The sequence below is a fragment of the Pelophylax lessonae genome, assembly GCF_965119305.1.
Source record: "Pelophylax lessonae genome assembly, chromosome: 11".
Classification (NCBI taxonomy): Eukaryota; Metazoa; Chordata; class Amphibia; order Anura; family Ranidae; genus Pelophylax; species Pelophylax lessonae.
In genome coordinates, this window is record NC_138778.1 from 14,343,578 (window position 1) to 14,363,006 (window position 19,429).

General features: G+C 48.5%; 1 protein-coding gene across 1 annotated transcript in view; it reads right to left on the minus strand.

The window, feature by feature from the left end:
* DNAH9 (dynein axonemal heavy chain 9) overlaps positions 1 to 19,429 on the minus strand; it is a 346,411-nt gene that overhangs the window by 100,619 nt on the left and 226,363 nt on the right. The window contains exons 45-48 of the mRNA XM_082272319.1: positions 16,621 to 16,744; positions 14,382 to 14,524; positions 7,689 to 7,850; positions 6,715 to 6,948 (exon numbers count right to left, since the gene is read on the minus strand). Of these exons, the coding sequence (XP_082128445.1) occupies positions 6,715 to 6,948; positions 7,689 to 7,850; positions 14,382 to 14,524; positions 16,621 to 16,744 (663 nt within the window). The remainder of the gene's footprint in view (positions 1 to 6,714; positions 6,949 to 7,688; positions 7,851 to 14,381; positions 14,525 to 16,620; positions 16,745 to 19,429) is intronic.

Sequence of the window (19,429 nt, forward strand, 5' to 3'; positions counted from 1 at the left end):
ACCTTATCTCTATGAACCACCAGATATGGGGAACGACAAGATAATGCGGCCAGTTCTGACACCCTGCGTGCAGAAGTGATAGCCACCAAGAAGGCCACCTTCTGGGACAACGTAGGTAGAGGAATCTCCCTAATATCTTCAAAGGGAGGTTTCTGAAGAACCGACAATACTAAATTAAGATCCCAGGGTGGTAACGGCGCACGCACTGGCGGAGCCAGATGTCGCACCCCCTGGATGAAATTCCGCACCAAGGAATGAGTAGCCAAAGGCTTCTGAAAGAAGATAGCTAATGCTGAGACCTGACCCTTGATAGTGCTCAAGGCCAGTTTCTGCTCAACCCCTTGTTGCAGAAAAGCTAATATTCGACTAACCGAATAAGACCGTGGACGGAACCCCAGAGGTTCACACCATGCAATGTAGGACTTCCATGTACGATGATAAATCTTTCTGGAAGTCGCTTTCCTTGCTTTAACTAGAGTAGGAATAACTGAAGCTGACAATCCCTTGTCCTTCAGCACCTGGGTCTCAATAGCCAGGCCGTTAAAGCCAGCAATCGTAAAGCAGGATGGAAGATCGGTCCCTGAGACAGTAGGTCCTCCCTGAGAGGAAGTCTCCACGGCACGTCCGCCACCAGTCTGACCACGTCGGCGTACCACGCTCGGCGAGGCCAGTCCGGAGCTACCAGGATTACTGGAATTCCTTCCTCCTCTATCCTGCGAAGAAGTCTTGGCAGTAACCCGAGAGGAGGGAAGGCATACATTAGCTGGTATTGCCCCCACGGGGCGATCAGTGCGTCTGCGGTCTCTGCTAGAGGATCGCGGGAGCGAGCCACGAATCTCTGTACTTTCCTGTTGAATCGTGATGCCAACAGATCCACATCCGGGGTGCCCCACCGTAGGCACAACTGGTGGAAAACTTCTGGATGGAGGGACCATTCCCCCTGATCCAGAGTCTGACGGCTGAGATAATCTGCCTGCCAATTCTCCACCCCCGGAATGAACACCGCAGAGATAGCTGGAACAAATCGTTCCGCCCAGCGAAGAATGCAAGCCACTTCTTTGGCCGCTCGGACACTCTTGGTGCCCCCCTGGTGATTGACATAAGCCACGGCCGTGGCGTTGTCCGACTGGATCCGAACCGGGCTGCCCTGGAGCTGCTCGGTCCAGTGAATCAGACAAAGTCTGATCGCTCTCAGTTCCAATACATTTATCGGCAACCTGGATTCTTCCAGGGACCAAAGTCCCTGGACAGATAACTGACCGAGAATTCCTCCCCATCCGGATAGACTGGCATCCGTGGTCACTATCGTCCAATATATTGGCAGAAATGACTTTCCCTGGCTGAGCATCGGAGACCGAAGCCACCAGACCAGAGACTCTCTGGTCTGTTTGCTCAATCGGATCCGATTGTCCAGGGATTCCGGATTCCGATTCCATCTGAGAAGAATCTCTTGCTGAAGAATTCGGGTATGGGACTGGGCAAATGGGACTGCTTCGAAGGAAGCCACCATCAACCCCAGAACCCTCATGCAAGTTCGAAGAGAAGACCAGCTGTTGGATAGTAACAACTGGACTGCTGATTGAATCTTCCGGAGTTTCCCTACCGGAAGGAAAACTCTTGACCTGACTGTGTCTAGAATTAGACCCAGATATTCGAGCCTCTGGGTGGGAACCAGAAATGACTTTTGCTGGTTCACCAGCCACCCGAATTCCTGTAAAGAAATTATAGTAATTTCTATGTTTTGTAGCAAGGTCTGAGGAGACTCTGCATGAAGTAGGAGATCGTCTAGGTAACCTAGAATCGATATGCCTCTTTGGCGCAGTAGTGCCAACATTGGGGCCAACACCTTCGTGAAGACCCGAGGAGCCGTGGCGAGACCGAAAGGTAACGCCACAAACTGATAGTGGTTCTCTTCTACGGAAAAGCGTAGAAACCGCTGATGTCCTGCGTAAATGGGAATATGAAGATAAGCGTCCTTGATGTCTATGGACGCTAGGACATCCCCTGGATGCAGGAAGGCTGCTACTGTGCGAATGGATTCCATCTTGAATTTCCTTATGTTGAGAAAGGAATTGAGTGCCCTTAAGTCCAGAATTGGACGCACTTTGCCCTCTTTCCTGGGTATTGTAAATAGGTTTGAATAAAACCCTTGAAAACGTTCTGTCCCAGGAACGTGGACTACCACTCCTTGTTGTAGTAAATCCGTGACTGCTCTCCGCAGATCTTCTAAACGATCCGGGGATAGTCGGATATTGGAAGGGAAGAATCGCGCCGGTGGGAGGGATCGAAACTCGATCTTGTACCCTGACCTTATGACTTCGCAAACCCACTTGTCCGGGATTCTGGAAAGCCATGGATCCGGGAACCGGCGAAGACGTCCCCCCACCCCAATTATGGGTGGGGGCGCACCTTCAGGCTTTGGACGATTTATCTTCAGGTCTGGAGGGGGCGGGCTTTTGCTTGCCCGACCAACGTCCCCTGAAGCCTCCTGAAGGAGCTTTGGAGGACTTAATTTTTTCACCCGCGGGACGAAAAAACTTTTTGTGAGCAGAGAAAGAAGGCCCTCGTCTTTGACGAGGTCCTTTACCCTTAGTATTTTGCGGTAAAAAGGTGCTCTTTCCACCCGTGAGATCCTTAATGATCTCATCTAAGTTGGCTCCAAATAGACGCTCTCCTAAAAAGGGGATATTAGCTAATGCTTTTTTGGAACCTTGGTCGGCTAACCAACCTTTTAGCCACAGTGTACGCCTGAGAACCACTGCTGAGACTGATGCTCGCGCCAATAATGGAGTGGCGTCTAACGCCGGATCACACACAAACTGTAACCCCTGTATCATTTGTTCCAACAAATCTGATACCGCCTGAGGGACCTCATCTAAGTCCCGGCGCAACCACTTGGTCCATTCAGTTACAGTCTGCGAAACCAGACCAATAGCAATTATAGGTCTGAAAGCTGATCCAATCAAGGAAAACATGGTGCGAGACATAGCTTCTATCTTGCGATCCACTGGATCTTTAAAAGACGGGGCGTCTTCTAAAGGAATAACTGTGGCTTTATTCAATCTAGCAATTGGTGAATCCACCACAGGTGGTTCTGTCCATTTCTTAATGAGGGTTTCCTCAAACGGATAACGCCTGTTAATGCGTTTAGAAATAGCAGAGGTGCGTTTTGGCAGACTCCATTCTTCTTTGATTGGATTGCCAAAACATTTGGGCAATGGAAAAACCTTTGGCATGCGTTTTTTAGTCCCAAAAGGGATTTCAGTTTCAGCTATTTCCGACGGAATACCTTGTAATCTTAAGGTTTCTTGAACAGATACAATGAGTGCGTTTACCAACGCTTCCTCTCTGGCTATGGCTGATGCCGAAACATCCTCCTCACTGTCTGAAGAGACAGTACCCGAGCCACCAATCCCAGATGAAGTACCTGCAACTGCAGAAATAGTCTCAGAGTCTGAATCCGAGGTTTCAGATAATAAGGGGTTAGGCGGGGGTCGCTTTCTTGCGCCCTGTCCCTGACAAGCCACTTCCACCCGGGACACAAAAGTTTCCATAATAGCTGACAATGATTCAACCGTCAGTGGGGTGCTGGAGGATCCTGCAGACACCTCGAGGGGATCCGGAGGAGATACATGAGTGGCAGGGTCCATGTTAATTCAGGACACTTCTGCCAGAAAAAACAAAAAACGTTTTTTTTTTTTTTTTTTTTTTTAAATCAAAAAAATACCTCTTTTTTTTTTTTATGTGTCTCCCCCTAGCGCAATAGCGCCCCTCAGAGTACCTGCTTCTCGATCCCCACAGAGCTAGAGAGGGACCCCCAAGGCTCACCACCCGATGCAGAGAAGTTTCCAACCAACTGCAGTCAGCGTCTGTCTTTTACAGACTGGAAAGAGCTGTGTTCGTTTTCCCGGGTAGAAGGACGTGGCTCCACCCCCTGTGTACGCCTTCCGGCGTTCCCAGCTCTCCACGAGGTAGCTGGGCTCATCAAACATGGCCGCCCCCATACAGGAGACAATAGACTCCAAAAACATGGCGGCCGGCGTGACCTGAGGACATACATGCACCCGGTCTACGGCAAAATGGCGGCGGACCGCTGAAATCGTTTTTTCCCAGCACATCCACCTGCATCTCTGCTAAGTGGCGGTTTATCGATCTGCAGGAGGTACACTACAATTAAGGTAGGATTATACCTCCTATGTCTGCTGTAATACTACAGTCTGCTGGGTAGAGTGTTAGCTCTCAAACCAAGTCCACTTCCCACCAAACACATACTGTATTTACAAGGGGGACTTTTAGTGTCAGATATATACTGACCATGTATGGAGGGGCCCATAATTCATACTGCCTCATAACGAGGAAAAAAGGGAACGTTTACTCACCATACCAAACCGACAGGCACCCTCTCTTCACAATACCCTCTCCACCAGGGTGGGGGGTTGTGGACCACTCCGGACGCCTCGACTCTCTGGTTCCTGGCGTCCAAGCGAGACTTTTAACTCGCAAGGTCAGTCCCTCCAATGGGACTCCGTCGCGGCCGACCCAGCGCGGAGCTCTGGTCTGCACGCGCTCGTAGGCAGAAACCGGGGTGACCACTGGATCTCAACATCCAGCCCGTCGCCCGGCCCCGCATACTTACTTGAATGTGTCGCGGCCGACCAAGCGCAATGCAATGGTCTGCGCGCGCTCGTAGGCCGGCTGGGGTGACCACTAGTGTCGCCCAGTCCGGCGTTTTTGCTTGAAGATCTCACAGGAAAAAACACTGGAGAAAACTACCTAAAAAATATTTTTTCTAAAGAAAAAATCTTGCCAGGACCAAAAAGATCCCAGCAAGGAACTTAGGTCCTTACTCCTGACTAGACAGAAAAAAACTGATGCCTTGTAGCAGAGAGAGGGAGGATATACCCTCAGGGACTGCCCCTAAGGTGGAGCCAGAACGTTTTTTCTCTCTGCCTAGTCCTGCTCCTGCGGAGACAACATAACCCAGTTCTTGTGAATCAAGAAGACTACGTCTGTCAATGAGCGACAGAGAAATTCTCTTTATCAGATAAACAAACAATGAGAACAAGATGTTAAAATTATATCCAATGGGCAGGTAAAAAAAAAAAAGTCTATAAATTTGACAAAAAATTGTTTTGTTTCTTAAATTTTGAAGACATCCCAAATCAGTTTGTCTTTTTATATGGAGTGAGCATGTAGGTAGTCTTTAATCTCCCCTACAGGTGGCGCTTGACCATAGCATAGGAAGTCGGGAGGAACTTGATTCCTCTATGATTTCATCGGTCAAGGGGAGGAACGCCCCATGAGACCTTGGCAGCCATCTTGGGTCAGCCAGAGTCTATTTAGGACCCTGGCTAACAGTCTAGGTGTGCTTTTGGTGAGTGGACAGGAACCTAGTCTATCAAAGACAGTGAAAAGGATAGGGAAAGATTCCTAGAGACAGGAACCCCAGCTGTCGGGGACAGTGAAAGAGATAAGAAAAGGTCCAGTTTGAGTAGGGAGAGAGCAGGGCCTATGTCTACCTCCTCAGGAAGCTTCCCTTTTGGTCAGATCAGCCAAGCTGCACTTTGCTCCTCGTGACATGGTTGGCATGTAGGAGTCTTCTGTCCGCTAATTATCTGCTGCTTAGTTGTAAGGGGCCCTGGACGGGTAAGCTTGCCGTCGGGCCTGTTTGTACGGTTGACTTGGCTGTTACACAATACAATACAATGTTTTTTGCAGACTGGGACTTTGTGTGTTTACTGCCTGCCACACTATGCTGCACCTACCCAACAAGCATGACTTGGTTTCATAGGCCCGTTCAAAAGTTTTGAGATCCGAGTGTTGCGCATGGTAATCAAGTTTGGGCATTATTCAAAGGAAACTTGAACTAAGTCGCCGGAAACCGGGAATGATCAATGATGACTGAACAAAGAAACCAAAAGAAACAGAGGTGCCTAATATGGCAACAGTCATGCTCAGTAATGCTTATTAAGAGGACTGCTGATAAGGGGGGTAGCACCTGCAATCCTGTATGGGGCCCAGGCCCCATAAATTAAACAAGAGGGCCCAGAGCAGCAGGAGTAAATGCAATTACTAGGACCAATCCCCCTGTGGCCCTTCCTGTGTTTACAATGTTTCAGTTTGTGAATGAACAGGGGGCCTCTGTACAGAGAGCTTCCTGTTCATTCACTCTGCATCTGCAAAGAGTTTGCCTTCAGTTATCTGGGTCCTCAATCAGTCTCAATGGTGAGATGTTGGGTGTAGTTTAGACCTCTGATATTTCACAGGGCTGATCAAAAAATATAAAAAAGAAAAAAAAAGTTGTAAAAAAGAATTAAAAAAAAAAAAAACATAATTAAGGGCTCGTTCTAACAGGTATTCTGGTTGCATGTATCAGTGGTTTATTTATGAGGCTGGAACCGTCTGTTGGGCTTGGTTCACTGTTTTTGTCAGCTAGGCTGTACAGGGCCCCATGATTTCTAACAGCATCCCTGCTTATTATTGTATCATCAGTGGCACTATTAGTTGGATTTTTAACCAACAGTGATCCCAAAAGATAAGATGATGGGTGCAACAATACTTGGCCAAGATTGTACACTTAATATTGGCTGCATGAATCAAAATCAATGGTGGGACAGGAAGGCCACAGCACAGGGCAGAAGACCACATTCATAACACAGACCACCCCTCCCGGAAAAGGCTGGAAATCTAGCACATGGTTTCTTTGGTTCTCACCTGGGCGGAGGTACTGTTTAGCTTCTCAAGTCCATTCTCTAGACGTTCCATCTTGGCCGCCAGCTCTTTTCCTTTCTTGCTTAGAAGGTTCTGATACAGCTTGATCTGCTCCAGGAAGGACTTGGGCGTGGTGTAATTGTAGCGGCGCTCATTGGTCAGGTAGCTTTTGGACATTTCATTGACGCTTGTGTGCACATAAGCCATAAATTTACTTATAGACTCTTTGACGGACGGCTGAGGAAAAAGCAAAAGAAAACCACATGAATATATCCATATTCTTTTAACAGAAGGGCACAAGTATCCATCACTTCCATGCCTTCCATGTCTGAACTTGTCTGAACATGTCTGAACATGTCCAAACTTCCATGTCTGCTCCAGAACAAGCCTTTTTCTACCAGTGCTGTATTTTGGCCTAGGCCAACAAGGCCCAGGCCTTGGGCAGCACTTTGCAGGGGGGCAGCAAAAAAGCCACCCCCTCCACCTGAGACTCTATTGGCCACTAGAGCCGCCTCTCTCATTCCCCCCTCTCGCTCGCTCTCATCCCCCCTCTCTCACCAACCCGCTCTCTTGCTCTCACCCCCCTCACCTCTCTCTCTCTCTCACCCCTCCTCTCTCACCACTTCTCTCTCTCTCTCTCTCACCCCCCTCACCTCTCTCTCTCTCTCTCTCTCACCTCTCCTCTCTCACCACTTCTCTCTCTCTCTCACCCCTCCTCTCTCACCCCCCTCTCTCTCTTTCTCATCCCCCCTCACCCACCCCCCTCTATCTCTCCCTCACCCACCCACCTCTCGTGAGATCTCAGGGGTTCATGCTGGGACTTGTAGTACTTCAATTTTGGAGGGAGCCACATTCGTTAAAAAAGGAGTGGGGCAAATTTACATAGGAGGGGGGGCCCAATTTTAGTCTTGCCTAGGGCAGCACAAAACCAAAATACACCACTGTTTTCTACGTCACACCTATACAAAGGTTCTCACCTCAATATTCTCTGTTTCCTGGAGGAATCTAAGACTGACAGACTCCAGCGCCTCCTGTGGCCACTCATGGAACCAATCTATTGCTGTACAATTGACCACCGCTGGGAATTTTCTGCTTCGGACCCTCAACTTGTTTCCGACGGGAGAAAAACACAAAGCGACCTGGAAATGAAAAAAGTTCTAAGCCAACAAGTATAAAAAAAATCAAGCACCTTCCAAAACTTTGGCAATATAACTATCCACCATACACCTATATAATTATATACTGTATACCTTTAGTAATATAGCCATCCGTCTTACTCATATACTACATGGCCAAAATATGTGGACAACCCATCAGCCCATGGAGTTCAGGTGGCTCCAGTGAAGGGTACGTCAATACTACATCATACAAAAACATTTTTAGCTAATTGTGGTCTTAAAACCTTGTGACACCAGTTTGGGGAAGACCCTTTTCTGTTTCATCATGACTGTGTCCCATGCACCAAGTCCACTCTAAAAAGACTTGGTCTGATCAGTTTGGTATGAAGGAACTTGAGTGGCCTGCATAGAGCCCTGACCTCAACCCTACTGAACAGCTTTGGGATAAACTGAAATTCTGACTGGGAGACAGATCTTTTTCGACATCAGTGCTTGACATCACAAATGGCCACAAACTCCCAAAATCTTGTGGAAGGTCTTCCTAGAAGATTGGAAGATGTTAAGTCCACTCCAAAAAGACATGGTCTGAACAGTTTGGCGTGAAGGAACTTGAGTGGCCTGCATAGAGCCCTGACCTCAACCCTAATGAACAGCTTTGGGATAAACTGAAACTCTGACTGGGAGACAGATCTTTTTCGACATCAGTGCTTGACATCACAAATTGCCACAAACTCCCAAAAGCTTGTGGAAGGTCTTCCTAGAAGATTAAAAGATGTTGTAACTGAAAGGAAGGGGGGGGGGGGGGGGTGGGGAACTTCCTATTAAAGACCATAGGACTGGATTGGGATATTTCTGCATTGCATTTCTGCACGTGCTCTACCAGTAATGATTACAAGCAGCAGTGCTGAGACACCTTACTCAAGTATGGTCCACTGTTGTCACTATAAAGGAACCCACTCTGAAAATGCCATCCAGCCATCAATGGAGTGCAGATAGACAGGGAATGGCTACAAAGAGGCTGCCAAAGGTCAGATGTAAGAAGGGATGAAAAAATACAATTGTCTATGTAGCACTACTCCCATGAGAGCTGCTGAAAGCGGGTTCCCCTGGGTTACCCATAGCAACGATCTTTGAAATCTTAGTACTTTAAGTGTTTGGCTCAGTCAGGAAACAGTCTAGAGGATTTGGTTTTTTGTTGTTTTTTTTAGAACTTGGGATGAGTGGGGTACTCCAACTTGATGAACTATGCACAACTTTAGGACTTCTAGCTATGTTGAGTGCGGCAAGGCTGCTGCTTCACCTTGCCACTGAAGTGAAGTATTTGATAGATGAACAATGTAGTGAGTTACTCTTCAGGGCCCCACCTGGTGCCCCCTTTACTTTTACTCTTCAGGGTTCTAATTGGCACCCCCTTTACTCTTACTAACTGTGTGAGTTGACCTTCTGTCCTCTTGACTTCACTGGAGTGGTCCCCCTTCCTGGGCAGACCCCTTGGCAAGCCCCCTGGTACTCACGGACACTGTTTTATCCCAGGTGACTCTGCCTGCAGCCCCACCGTCAGCTTTCCAGGACCCTCAAGGCTCAGTTCCACACCTGGTTCACTAGGCCGACTGCCTGCGACCACCTTCCTCAGACTGCAGGAGGAGAGACAGCCGCCACCCTCCTCCTGGGACACTGCTTCCCGCCAAAGATGCCCTGTCACATGTGCCTTTGTTTTTATGATCAATCCCAGGATGCACTGCGGCTGTGCCCGCCCACTGGGACAGTCACAAAAGCCTGTGTGTCACTGGCTGGGTTTCCTCCACTGCCCAACAGGCTCCCATATTGGATACAGTGGGGACACTCCCTTAGACCATGTGACTCAGACCTGGACACATGCAACAGGCATAACTAACAGATCAGGCTCCCCTGATAAGCAGATGGAGCATAACAATGCTTTTATCCTAGCACCCATCTAGGAGGGTGCTACATCTATTATACGCAGTGCACGCATCAAACTCAATGTCATCCAATTAGGTTTTATATCCATTTCAAGTTTTGCCTATTTCAAATGTAAAATCATTACATGAACTGTTATATTTGGATATGTTGGTGGAATCTACAGCGGTCTTAGCATACGTGCCAAGTTTCTGAATGTGCGTTGTAACATTTCACTGCTAGGGCACTTTAAATGTCATTGGATAATCGTCAGGATGGGCCTGAAAATATCTTACTGGGAAATGAAGGCTCGGTCAGAAAAGTCGCCGCACATCTCTTTGCAAGCAAAGGACCAACATTTAATTTTCTCCTCCGAGGTAAGGACATTCAGACAGGAGGTGCAATTTCCCTGTCATATATTCAGCAGGAGAAAATAGTTTTCCAGAGACTCAAAACAAAAAACTTTTTACCTTATATAACCCAGATTCACACAGCAGTGAGCAGGAAGGACCTATAATAGATGGCGGCATTACCATCGCAATTTCTACTCCTGGCTATTAAAGAGGAAGTAAACCCTCCTCTGACACTTTTACCTATAGGTGATCCTATGATAAGGCTTACCTATAGGTACTGTAAATATCTCCTAAAAATGCACAGTTTAGGAGATATTTACCTTACATGCATCCAGTGACGTCACTGGCGCATGCGCTCTGAAGGAACGGCCGCTGGTGCCGTTTCTTCAGAGGCCGTGTCGTGACCGTCGGCTCCCGCGCGCGTGCGCGGGAGTGACGTCACCGCGGCTCCGGCCAATCAGATGGCCGGATGCCGCGATCCTGTTAGACGGGCGACTGGACATGTCACCCGTCATACAGGTAAGCGGGCGGCACGGCGGGGACTTGTTCTAAGGTATTTCATAATGAGCTAGTATGCGGTGCATACTAGCTCATTATGTGTTTCTCTTTCAGGTTGCAAAAAAAAAAAAATCTATGGGTTTACAACCTCTTTAAATTCATCCAATATTTCAGTTTTTGGTTCACAGTGGCTGAATAAATCACTCACTGGCTTCACCTATCTCTGTCTGTCTTTGGACATTCTCATCTGATTATCCAGCTAAAGTTCCAGGGGTCTTCAAACTATGGCCCTCCAGTTGTTCAGGAACTACAATTCCCATAATGCCTAGTCATGTCTGTGAATCTCTGAGTTTTACAATGCCTCATGGGATGTGTAGTTCCGCAACAGATGGAGGGCCGTAGTTTGAAGATCCCAGCGCTAAACCAACTTGCCATGGCTACCAAAAATCAGCCAAAGAAATGGAAAGGGCAGGGACATGAAAGCCTGGCATGGAAAAGTCATAGCTCCCAACTGTCCCTGATTTTGAGGGACTGTCCCTGATTTGGAGCAATGCCCCTCTGTCCCTCTTTCCTTCTCATTTCGGTCTGATCTATATAGTTGTTTGTAGTCTATTTATCTTTCAGAAAGTGTTTCCCAGTGCTAAACCTTTCATCCAGTTTCTAAATTTTTGCATTGGTAAATTTCAAACACCAATATAAAGAATTAGTAGTGGTTAAAAAAAAGCCCTTGTGGGTTTAACTAATCATTTTTGTTAGTATAATTCACCTTTAAGGAGGCGTGGCATGGGGGGTGTCTTATGCCTGCATACTTTTGCTAATAGCGCAGGGGAGGACTGGGCCAGGGGGCAGGGGGGCAATTGCCCCCTGGGCCACTCTGATGTCCTGTAAAAAGGCTGCACCGCTTCTGCCACAGACATGCCTAATTGATTCCTGGTGAAGAGAAGTAAAAAGTCCCCGCTGCTGACCTACTGAGTGCAGGATGAAGCCAAGGACAGAGGGCAGCAGACTGGCCAGGGGGCAGAGGGGAAATTGCCCCCCTGGGCCACTCTGATGCCCTGTAAAAAGGCTGCACCGCTTCTGCCACAGACATGTCTAATTGATTCCTGGTGAAAAGAAGTAAAAAGTCCCCGCTGCTGACCTACTGAGTGCAGGATGAAGCCAAGGACAGAGGGCAGCAGACTGGCCAGGGGGCAGAGGGGCAATTGCCCCCCTGGGCCACTCTGATGCCCTGTAAAAAGGCTGCACCGCTTCTGCCACAGACATGCCTAATTGATTCCTGGTGAAGAGAAGTAAAAAGTCCCCGCTGCTGACCTACTGAGTGCAGGATGAAGCCAAGGACAGAGGGCAGCAGACTGGCCAGGGGGCAGAGGGGAAATTGCCCCCCTGGGCCACTCTGATGCCCTGTAAAAAGGCTGCACCGCTTCTGCCACAGACATGTCTAATTGATTCCTGGTGAAAAGAAGTAAAAAGTCCCCGCTGCTGACCTACTGAGTGCAGGATGAAGCCAAGGACAGAGGGCAGCAGACTGGCCAGGGGGCAGAGGGGCAATTGCCCCCCTGGGCCACTCTGATGCCCTGTAAAAAGGCTGCACCGCTTCTGCCACAGACATGCCTAATTGATTCCTGGTGAAGAGAAGTAAAAAGTCCCCGCTGCTGTCCTACTGAGTGCAGGATGAAGCCAAGGACAGAGGGCAACGGACTGGCAAGGTAGCAGGGGGGCACTCTGATGCCCTGTAAAAAGGCTGCACCGCTTCTGCCGCAGACATGTCTAATTGATTCCTGGTGAAGAGAAGTAAAAAGTCCCCGCTGCTGTCCTACTGAGTGCAGGATGAAGCCAAGGACAGAGGGCAGAATCCCCCCCCCCCCAGCATGGATGGTGTACTGTAAACTGTGTCTGAGCAGAGGCTGGTTCCATGCCTCACTGGAGACTCTCCCCCAACCGCCCTGTTGCAGACCAAAAAAAAGGGTCCTGTGCAACTTTGGCCCGAATGCAATGCAAATTCAGCCGTGCAATCTGTATGGCTGAATTTGCATCGCACAGACATCGCATGTGATTTGCAGAGCAGTGCGGTTTATGACATTGCATATATGTGAACTGGCTCTTATCTCCGATTGAAGCAGAAAAGTATGGAAGTGATTCCACAGCACATGAAGAAAGTTTATGGAAAGCTTGCAGATCATCTGCTGGGTAAGTCCCACGTCACTCCAATGAAGGAGAATTCTCTAATAACGGGCGGCTGTGCGTTCCTTTCCGGAACTCTCTGAAGTCAGCATTTTGGAGGCTGTAATTAGGGGAACTCCAGCTTCTGTTCGCCGCAGCTTGCGCGCTTCGCTTCTCTGTAATATTTACGGATGTTCTTCAGACACAAACATCTCCGCAATCAGAGGCGGCGGAATCCTTTCTGGGGGGAATAATGGCTGTTTGTCCCCGTCTGAATGGGCTAATCATTGTTTCGCTCTTTTTCCGAGGGATGGCGGTCGTGTAATCATGTTTGAGATGTGTTTTTTGAAAACGTATTGATTGGATAATCACATCTGAATAGCGCTTTTTTTTTTTTCTGCTGTTAGCACATAGCCGGCGCCATCTGTTGCCTCCCATCCTTCTCCTTCTTCATAATGAATGGAGGACGGGAAGAAAGCGAGAACGCCGGGCTCAGTCCTCCAAATCGCTGACAAAAAAGTGCTGTGACAGCCAAAGAGCTGCATCTGCCTGAACCGCCTCCGCGGCGGAATCCTCTTCACATTAACTGCATGCAAATTTTGGAATGTAAAAGGCCTAAAATGTGCAATTATTTCATCAATTGCATCATTAGAGCCGCCCAACTTTTTATAGATCAGATATAAAGTGCGGCTTTGGATTAAACCTCTCATCAAATATACACTCACCGGCCACTTTATTAGGTACAACAAGAGAAGGGCGCACCGACCTTGTGCATCACCACCAAAAAAGTTTCCCAACCACCCGCCGCCTTTTTACTGCGGCAGGGTGGCTCTCCTGCTCGAACCGACGAAGACTTATGTCGGCGCGCGCAGAAAGCTAGGGGGCGAGCACGCACTGTCGCCTGCGCGCTCCCGCCGCCCGCGCGCTCCCGCCGCCAGCGCACTCCCGCCACCCGCGCGCTCCCGCCCCCACTCGTCAGCAGGGAAGCCGATGCACAGGTCAGGCGGCTCTGATTGCCGCCTGACACCCGCGATCGCTCCCCGCTGAGAGAGAAGAACAGTCAGATGTTGTAAACACAGCCGACCGTTCTTCTCCCTGAAATGATCACAGAGCTCCTGTGATCCTTCTATATAGGCTCACATGTCTCTATGGTCATTTCACAAGCCACGCCCCCCCCCCCCCCCCCCACAGTTAGAATCACTCCCCTAGGCTCTCATTTAACCAATTGATCACCCATAGGGTTAACCCCTTCTCTGCCAGTGTTATTATTACAGTAACAGTGCATATTTTTTAGCACTGATTACTGTAGTAATGTCACTGGTCCCCCCAAAAGTGTCAAAAATGTCAGTTAGGGGTCCGATCTGTCCGCCACAAAAAATCGCGGACCACCATTACTAGTACAAAAAAAATAAATAAACATTCCAGTATATATCATATAGTTTGTAGATGCTATAACTTTTGCGCAGACCAATCAATATACTCTTATTTTACCAAAATATGTAGTAGAATACATATTGGCTTAAATTTATGAAGAAAATTGAAAAAAAAAACGCTCATTGGGAATTTTGTTGGTGGGAAGTATATGATCTAGGTGGGTATCGGAGCCCCGGGCCCCTGTCCTCACCTTGAGCTGTCGGCGGACTCTGTCGATGAAGAATTTCCAGCAGTTCTCTCTGGTGTCCTGCATCCCTTGGCTCTTCACTTCGTTCCTCACACTGCTGATGATGTTCTCCACCTCATCATCAGGAAACAAGTCCGGGATTTCACCTGCACATTACAGAGGGTTCAAGGAACAATCGCAGAGGTCACAGTGGCTAAACATCAAGCATGTTCAATAATGCAAGGTGCACTAACCCATAGCAGCCACAGATCATCTATTGCAGAGGTAGGCAGACCTTGGACCCTCCAGTTGTTGCAGAACTACAAGTCCCATAAGGCAGTACAAGCAGGGCCGCTGATAGGGGGGGACCACCAGCCCTCTTGTAGGGGGCCCGAGCACACAGGGGGGCCCACACAGAGAGGGGGGATTAGTGATGGACAACAAATACAGAAATCTTCCTCCAGCACGTGAATCTGATCTGTCCCTCTCCCTGCTATCAGCTTTTATCTGCTGAGAAAGAGACAGTTGTCCCTCACTAATCCCCCTCCCTGTGTGGGCCCCCCTCCCAGCACTGGCTCTAATGTTATCTCTGCTCAGGAGTTTATTTGTAAATTGTAACTTTGTTTCTCTCTCTCTGTCTCTCTGATCACTGAGCTCCAACTGCCCAGCCTGTATATTTTTCTCATCTCATCTTCTTTTTTATTTAACATAGTTTTTTTTTTTAGATTTAGCGGGAATTATGCGAGTTATGTTATATTTGTGTGTGATAATCGTGATTTTGTTGTAATTTTAGCTAAATATATCTTTAATATTTTCTTGGGGGGAGGGGGGGGGCTGCCAGGTAGTCTGTACGAGGCCCCGCGAATTCTAACAGCAGCCCTGAACAAGATTTTATTAGCACATGCATGATTAAATCAGAGGCAGTGCTGGAAAAAGGTCATCCAGCGCCCAGAGCAAAGAAGACAAATTGTCCCGCCCCCCCCCCCCCCCCACACACACACATTCATTATGTGGGAGTTTAGGGGATGCTACCCCCAGCAGTCATCAGCTTGTCAAAATGCATTGTAGCAGAATGAGTTCACTAGTGCCCCCATCTATACAGTAAACCACTGTGCCCAGGGCAGCTTCCCCTCCTGCCCACCCCTTGTCCCAGCCCTGTCCCAAGGAACAGGCATGATAGAACTTGTAGTTCTACGACAGCTGTTGGGCTGAAGTTTTCTTACTCACGATCTATGGGTTACGTGACCACAGGAGGCGGACATCTGAATGGCTGGGTTGGATTACGCACTTCTCAGTTCTCACATGTTGGTAATGGTAATAAATAGGCCTGCATGAATCTCACATTGCAAAGCATTCCGTGCACATCCCAGCCATGGCTCCGTTCTACTACTGATCCAGGGGCCTAACTACAGGGGTTGCAATTGCAACCGGGCCCCATGCTTCAGGGGGCCCATGCGGCTCCCCTGTACACCTGGATAGGAGGGGCGGTGGGGGCAGCATGTAGAGAAATCACTGCCTGTAGCTGCAGGAGGAAAATGGAGGAGATTGGTTCCTCTGTATGCTGCCCCCGCCACTCCTCCTATCCAGTTCACTTGTGTTCTGCTGTATCTGGGCCCCTGTGTGCTCCCCTGGTCCCCCCCCCCCTACTGTGCTGCCCCCGCCACTCCTACTATCCAGTTCACTTGTGTTCTGCTGTCTCTGGGCCCCTGTGTGCTCCCCTGGTCCCCCCCCCCTACTGTGCTGCCCCCGCCACTCCTACTATCCAGTTCACTTGTGTTCTGCTGTCTCTGAGCCCCTGTGTGCTCCCCTGGTCCCCCCCCCCTACTGTGCTGCCCCCGCCACTCCTCCTATTCAGTTCACTTGTGTTCTGCTGTCTCTGGGCCCCTGTGTGCTCCCCTGGTCCCCCCCCTACTGTGCTGCCCCCGCCACTCCTCCTATTCAGTTCACTTGTGTTCTGCTGTCTCTGGGCCCCTGTGTGCTCCCCTGGTCCCCCCCCCCTACTGTGCTGCCCCCACCACTCCTACTATCCAGTTCACTTGTGTTCTGCTGTCTCTGGGCCCCTGTGTGCTCCCCCCTGACCCCCCCCCCCGTGCTCCCCTGGTCCCCACTCCTGCCGGCTGCTGCAGGGGATGTGTCACAATAGAGAACCAGGAAGGGGTCGGTAAATAGAATCCAGATTACAGTGTGAACCTGAAAGTCCATCATAAATCAGCTCCAATGAGCGGGAATAGGGAAGGGTAGGAGGAGATCCTGAATGGCTCACCAGAGGCCAGCAAATCATTGACCAGCACTAGGAACTTCTCATCCGCCACCTGAGCGTCGGTCATGAGGAACACTGTGCCCACGTTCTTCACCCCAGCCTTGATGTACTGGTTCGCCAGATCGGCCTGTCGAGAGGAAACAAAAAAAAAGTGCATTGTGGTAAACCGCTATGGTGGAGGAATAGACAATTGTTCACCAATTAGGATCTCAGTTCTGCTCCCTAATCTTCAAGAAGTACAATAAACATAAACATTCATAAATGATCTAGAGGAGGGGATATCTAGTACAATCTCAGTATTTGCGGATGATACTAAACTAAACATGCCAATATCTTCTATGTAGGATGTGGAAACCTTACAAGCGGACCTGAACAAAATAACGGGGTGGGCAACTACATGGCAGATGAGGTTTAATGTTGAAAAATGTAAAGTAATGCACTTGGGGGCCAGAAACCAGAAAGCAAGCTACTCACTGGGGGGGAATCCTCTGGGTGAGTCTAGGATGAAAAAGGACCTGGGGGTACTGGTAGACAACAGGCTTGGCAGTGGCATGCAATGCCAAGCCGCTGCAAGCAAAGCCAACAGAATACTGGGATGTATAAAAAAGGGGATTCACTCCAGAACTAAAGAGATTATTCTCCCACTCTACAAGACTCTGGTCCGGCTACATCTGGAGTATGCTGTCCAGTTCTGGGCACCGGTCCTCAGGAAGGATATGCTGGAACTGGAGAGAGTCCAGAGAAGGGCAACAAAAATAATTAGGGGAATGGAGGGCATCGGCTATGAGGAAAGACTACAAGCACTGAACTTATTCTCTCTGGAGAAGAGACGATTGAGGGGGGATATGATATCAATGTACAAATATTGTACTGGCGACCCTAGCATAAGGAACAAACTATTTAGAGTAAGGGAATACAATAAGACACGTGGCCACTCACTAAAACTAGAGGAAAGGCAGTTTAACCTTAAAATACGTAGGGGGTTCTTCACTGTAAGAGCAGTAAGGATGTGGAATTCTCTTCCGCAAACAGTTGTATCAGCAGTGAGCATCGATAGTTTCAAAAAACTATTAGATGGGCACCTTAAAGACCACAACATACAGGGGTATACAATGTACAACATACAGGGGTATACAATGTACAACATACAGGGGTATGCAATGTACAACATACAGGGGTATACAATGTGCAACATACAGGGGTATACAATGTGCAACATACAGGGGTATACAATGTGCAACATACAGGGGTATACAATGTACAACATACAGGGGTATACAATGTACAACATACAGGGGTATACAATGTGCAACATACAGGGGTATACAATGTACAACATACAGGGGTATACAATGTACAACATACAGGGGTATACAATGTACAGTTAACAGCAAACACACACATCATAGGTTAAACTGGATGGACTGATGTCTTTTTTCAACCTCACTATGTAACTATGTAACTCTAATTACTGATGAAGAGCTCCTCTGCTTTTCATCTCATCGTGTAGAAAGGACGGTGACATCAGTCATTGACAACCTCTGAGGAAGAGGCTTACAGCTGATGTTTCCTATGAAAGGTCTATGTGACAGTGAAGCAGTGCTGACATATCATCCCCTTAATTACTGACATATCTAATTTACACAGACTCCTCGATAATTTGAATAAAGCACCTCACCAGCATATGTTATAACCCAAGCATTCCATATGTGCCAGTAATTGAACAGATATGTTTGCATTCCTGTAGGAAAGACACCCAATATATGATCGTCCCATTAGCTATGACCAGCAAACCTTCAGCATAGGTGTCATTCAAGAAGAGTAACTCACTATCATCTGCTCAGAATTTCATGGGCATCTTCAGGGCCGGTGCTAGACTATTTTGCGCCCTAGGCAAGACCAGCTTCTTGCACCTTTGAGAGGTCGGTTAACTCCCCTGATATCTCACCAAAGCCTCCTAACGGGGCTCCTCAAAATGATAAAAAAAATAATAACAAATATTAATAAAATTGTGAAAATAAATAAACAAAATGAAATGGTAAAAAAATAAAATAAAAAAAAACTACTGACATTAGTGGTGGAACTACCAGAGTCGCAAAAATCAGGAAGGGGGTTTCAAAGGCTCACTGGGCATATGGAGGCATTCTAAGAGGTGAAAAGGTGTGTGTAGGAGGTGCAGTGATGTGCAAAGGGGTACAGAAGTGTGCTGGGAGGGGGGTACAGAGGTGTGCTAGGGGTACAGGGGTTATTTGGGAGGTACAAAGATGGTTCCAGGGGGTGTAGAGATGTGCAATGGGGTATAGTATTAGGTGGTTCTTATAGAACAACACCCACGATAAATGCCCCACCCCTGATTAAGATACGTTCTCTGCCTACAATGACTGGCTGAACACATAGAAGAAAAAAAAAGGTGACCCTGAAAACGTTTTGGAAAGGTAGGCAACTATGCAGGAAGGGGTCCCACTGCAGAATACGTAAAAGGGCCCTGCTGTGGGCTGCAATAAAGGGCCTCGCAACGGGAGTAAATGTCCGTGGATCAGTGGAAAGTGCTCCGGTGTTCTGCCGAAAATTCCAACTTGCCGAGATCTCCAACGGTGTTATTACTGGACACCAGTGGGGGCTGGTGTTCCATGGGCCGGGGGGCAGCAGATGGACCACACCATACCTCCCCTCCCCGGACCACACCAGCTCCAGCACGCACACCTAACCCCCCCCCCCCCCGGTCACTTGCTCATTCACCCTGGGCAGGCGGCTTCCCCCTCAATCTCCCCTCCTCCCTCCTCCTTGGCCAATAGCATGGCTTCTCCTTTCG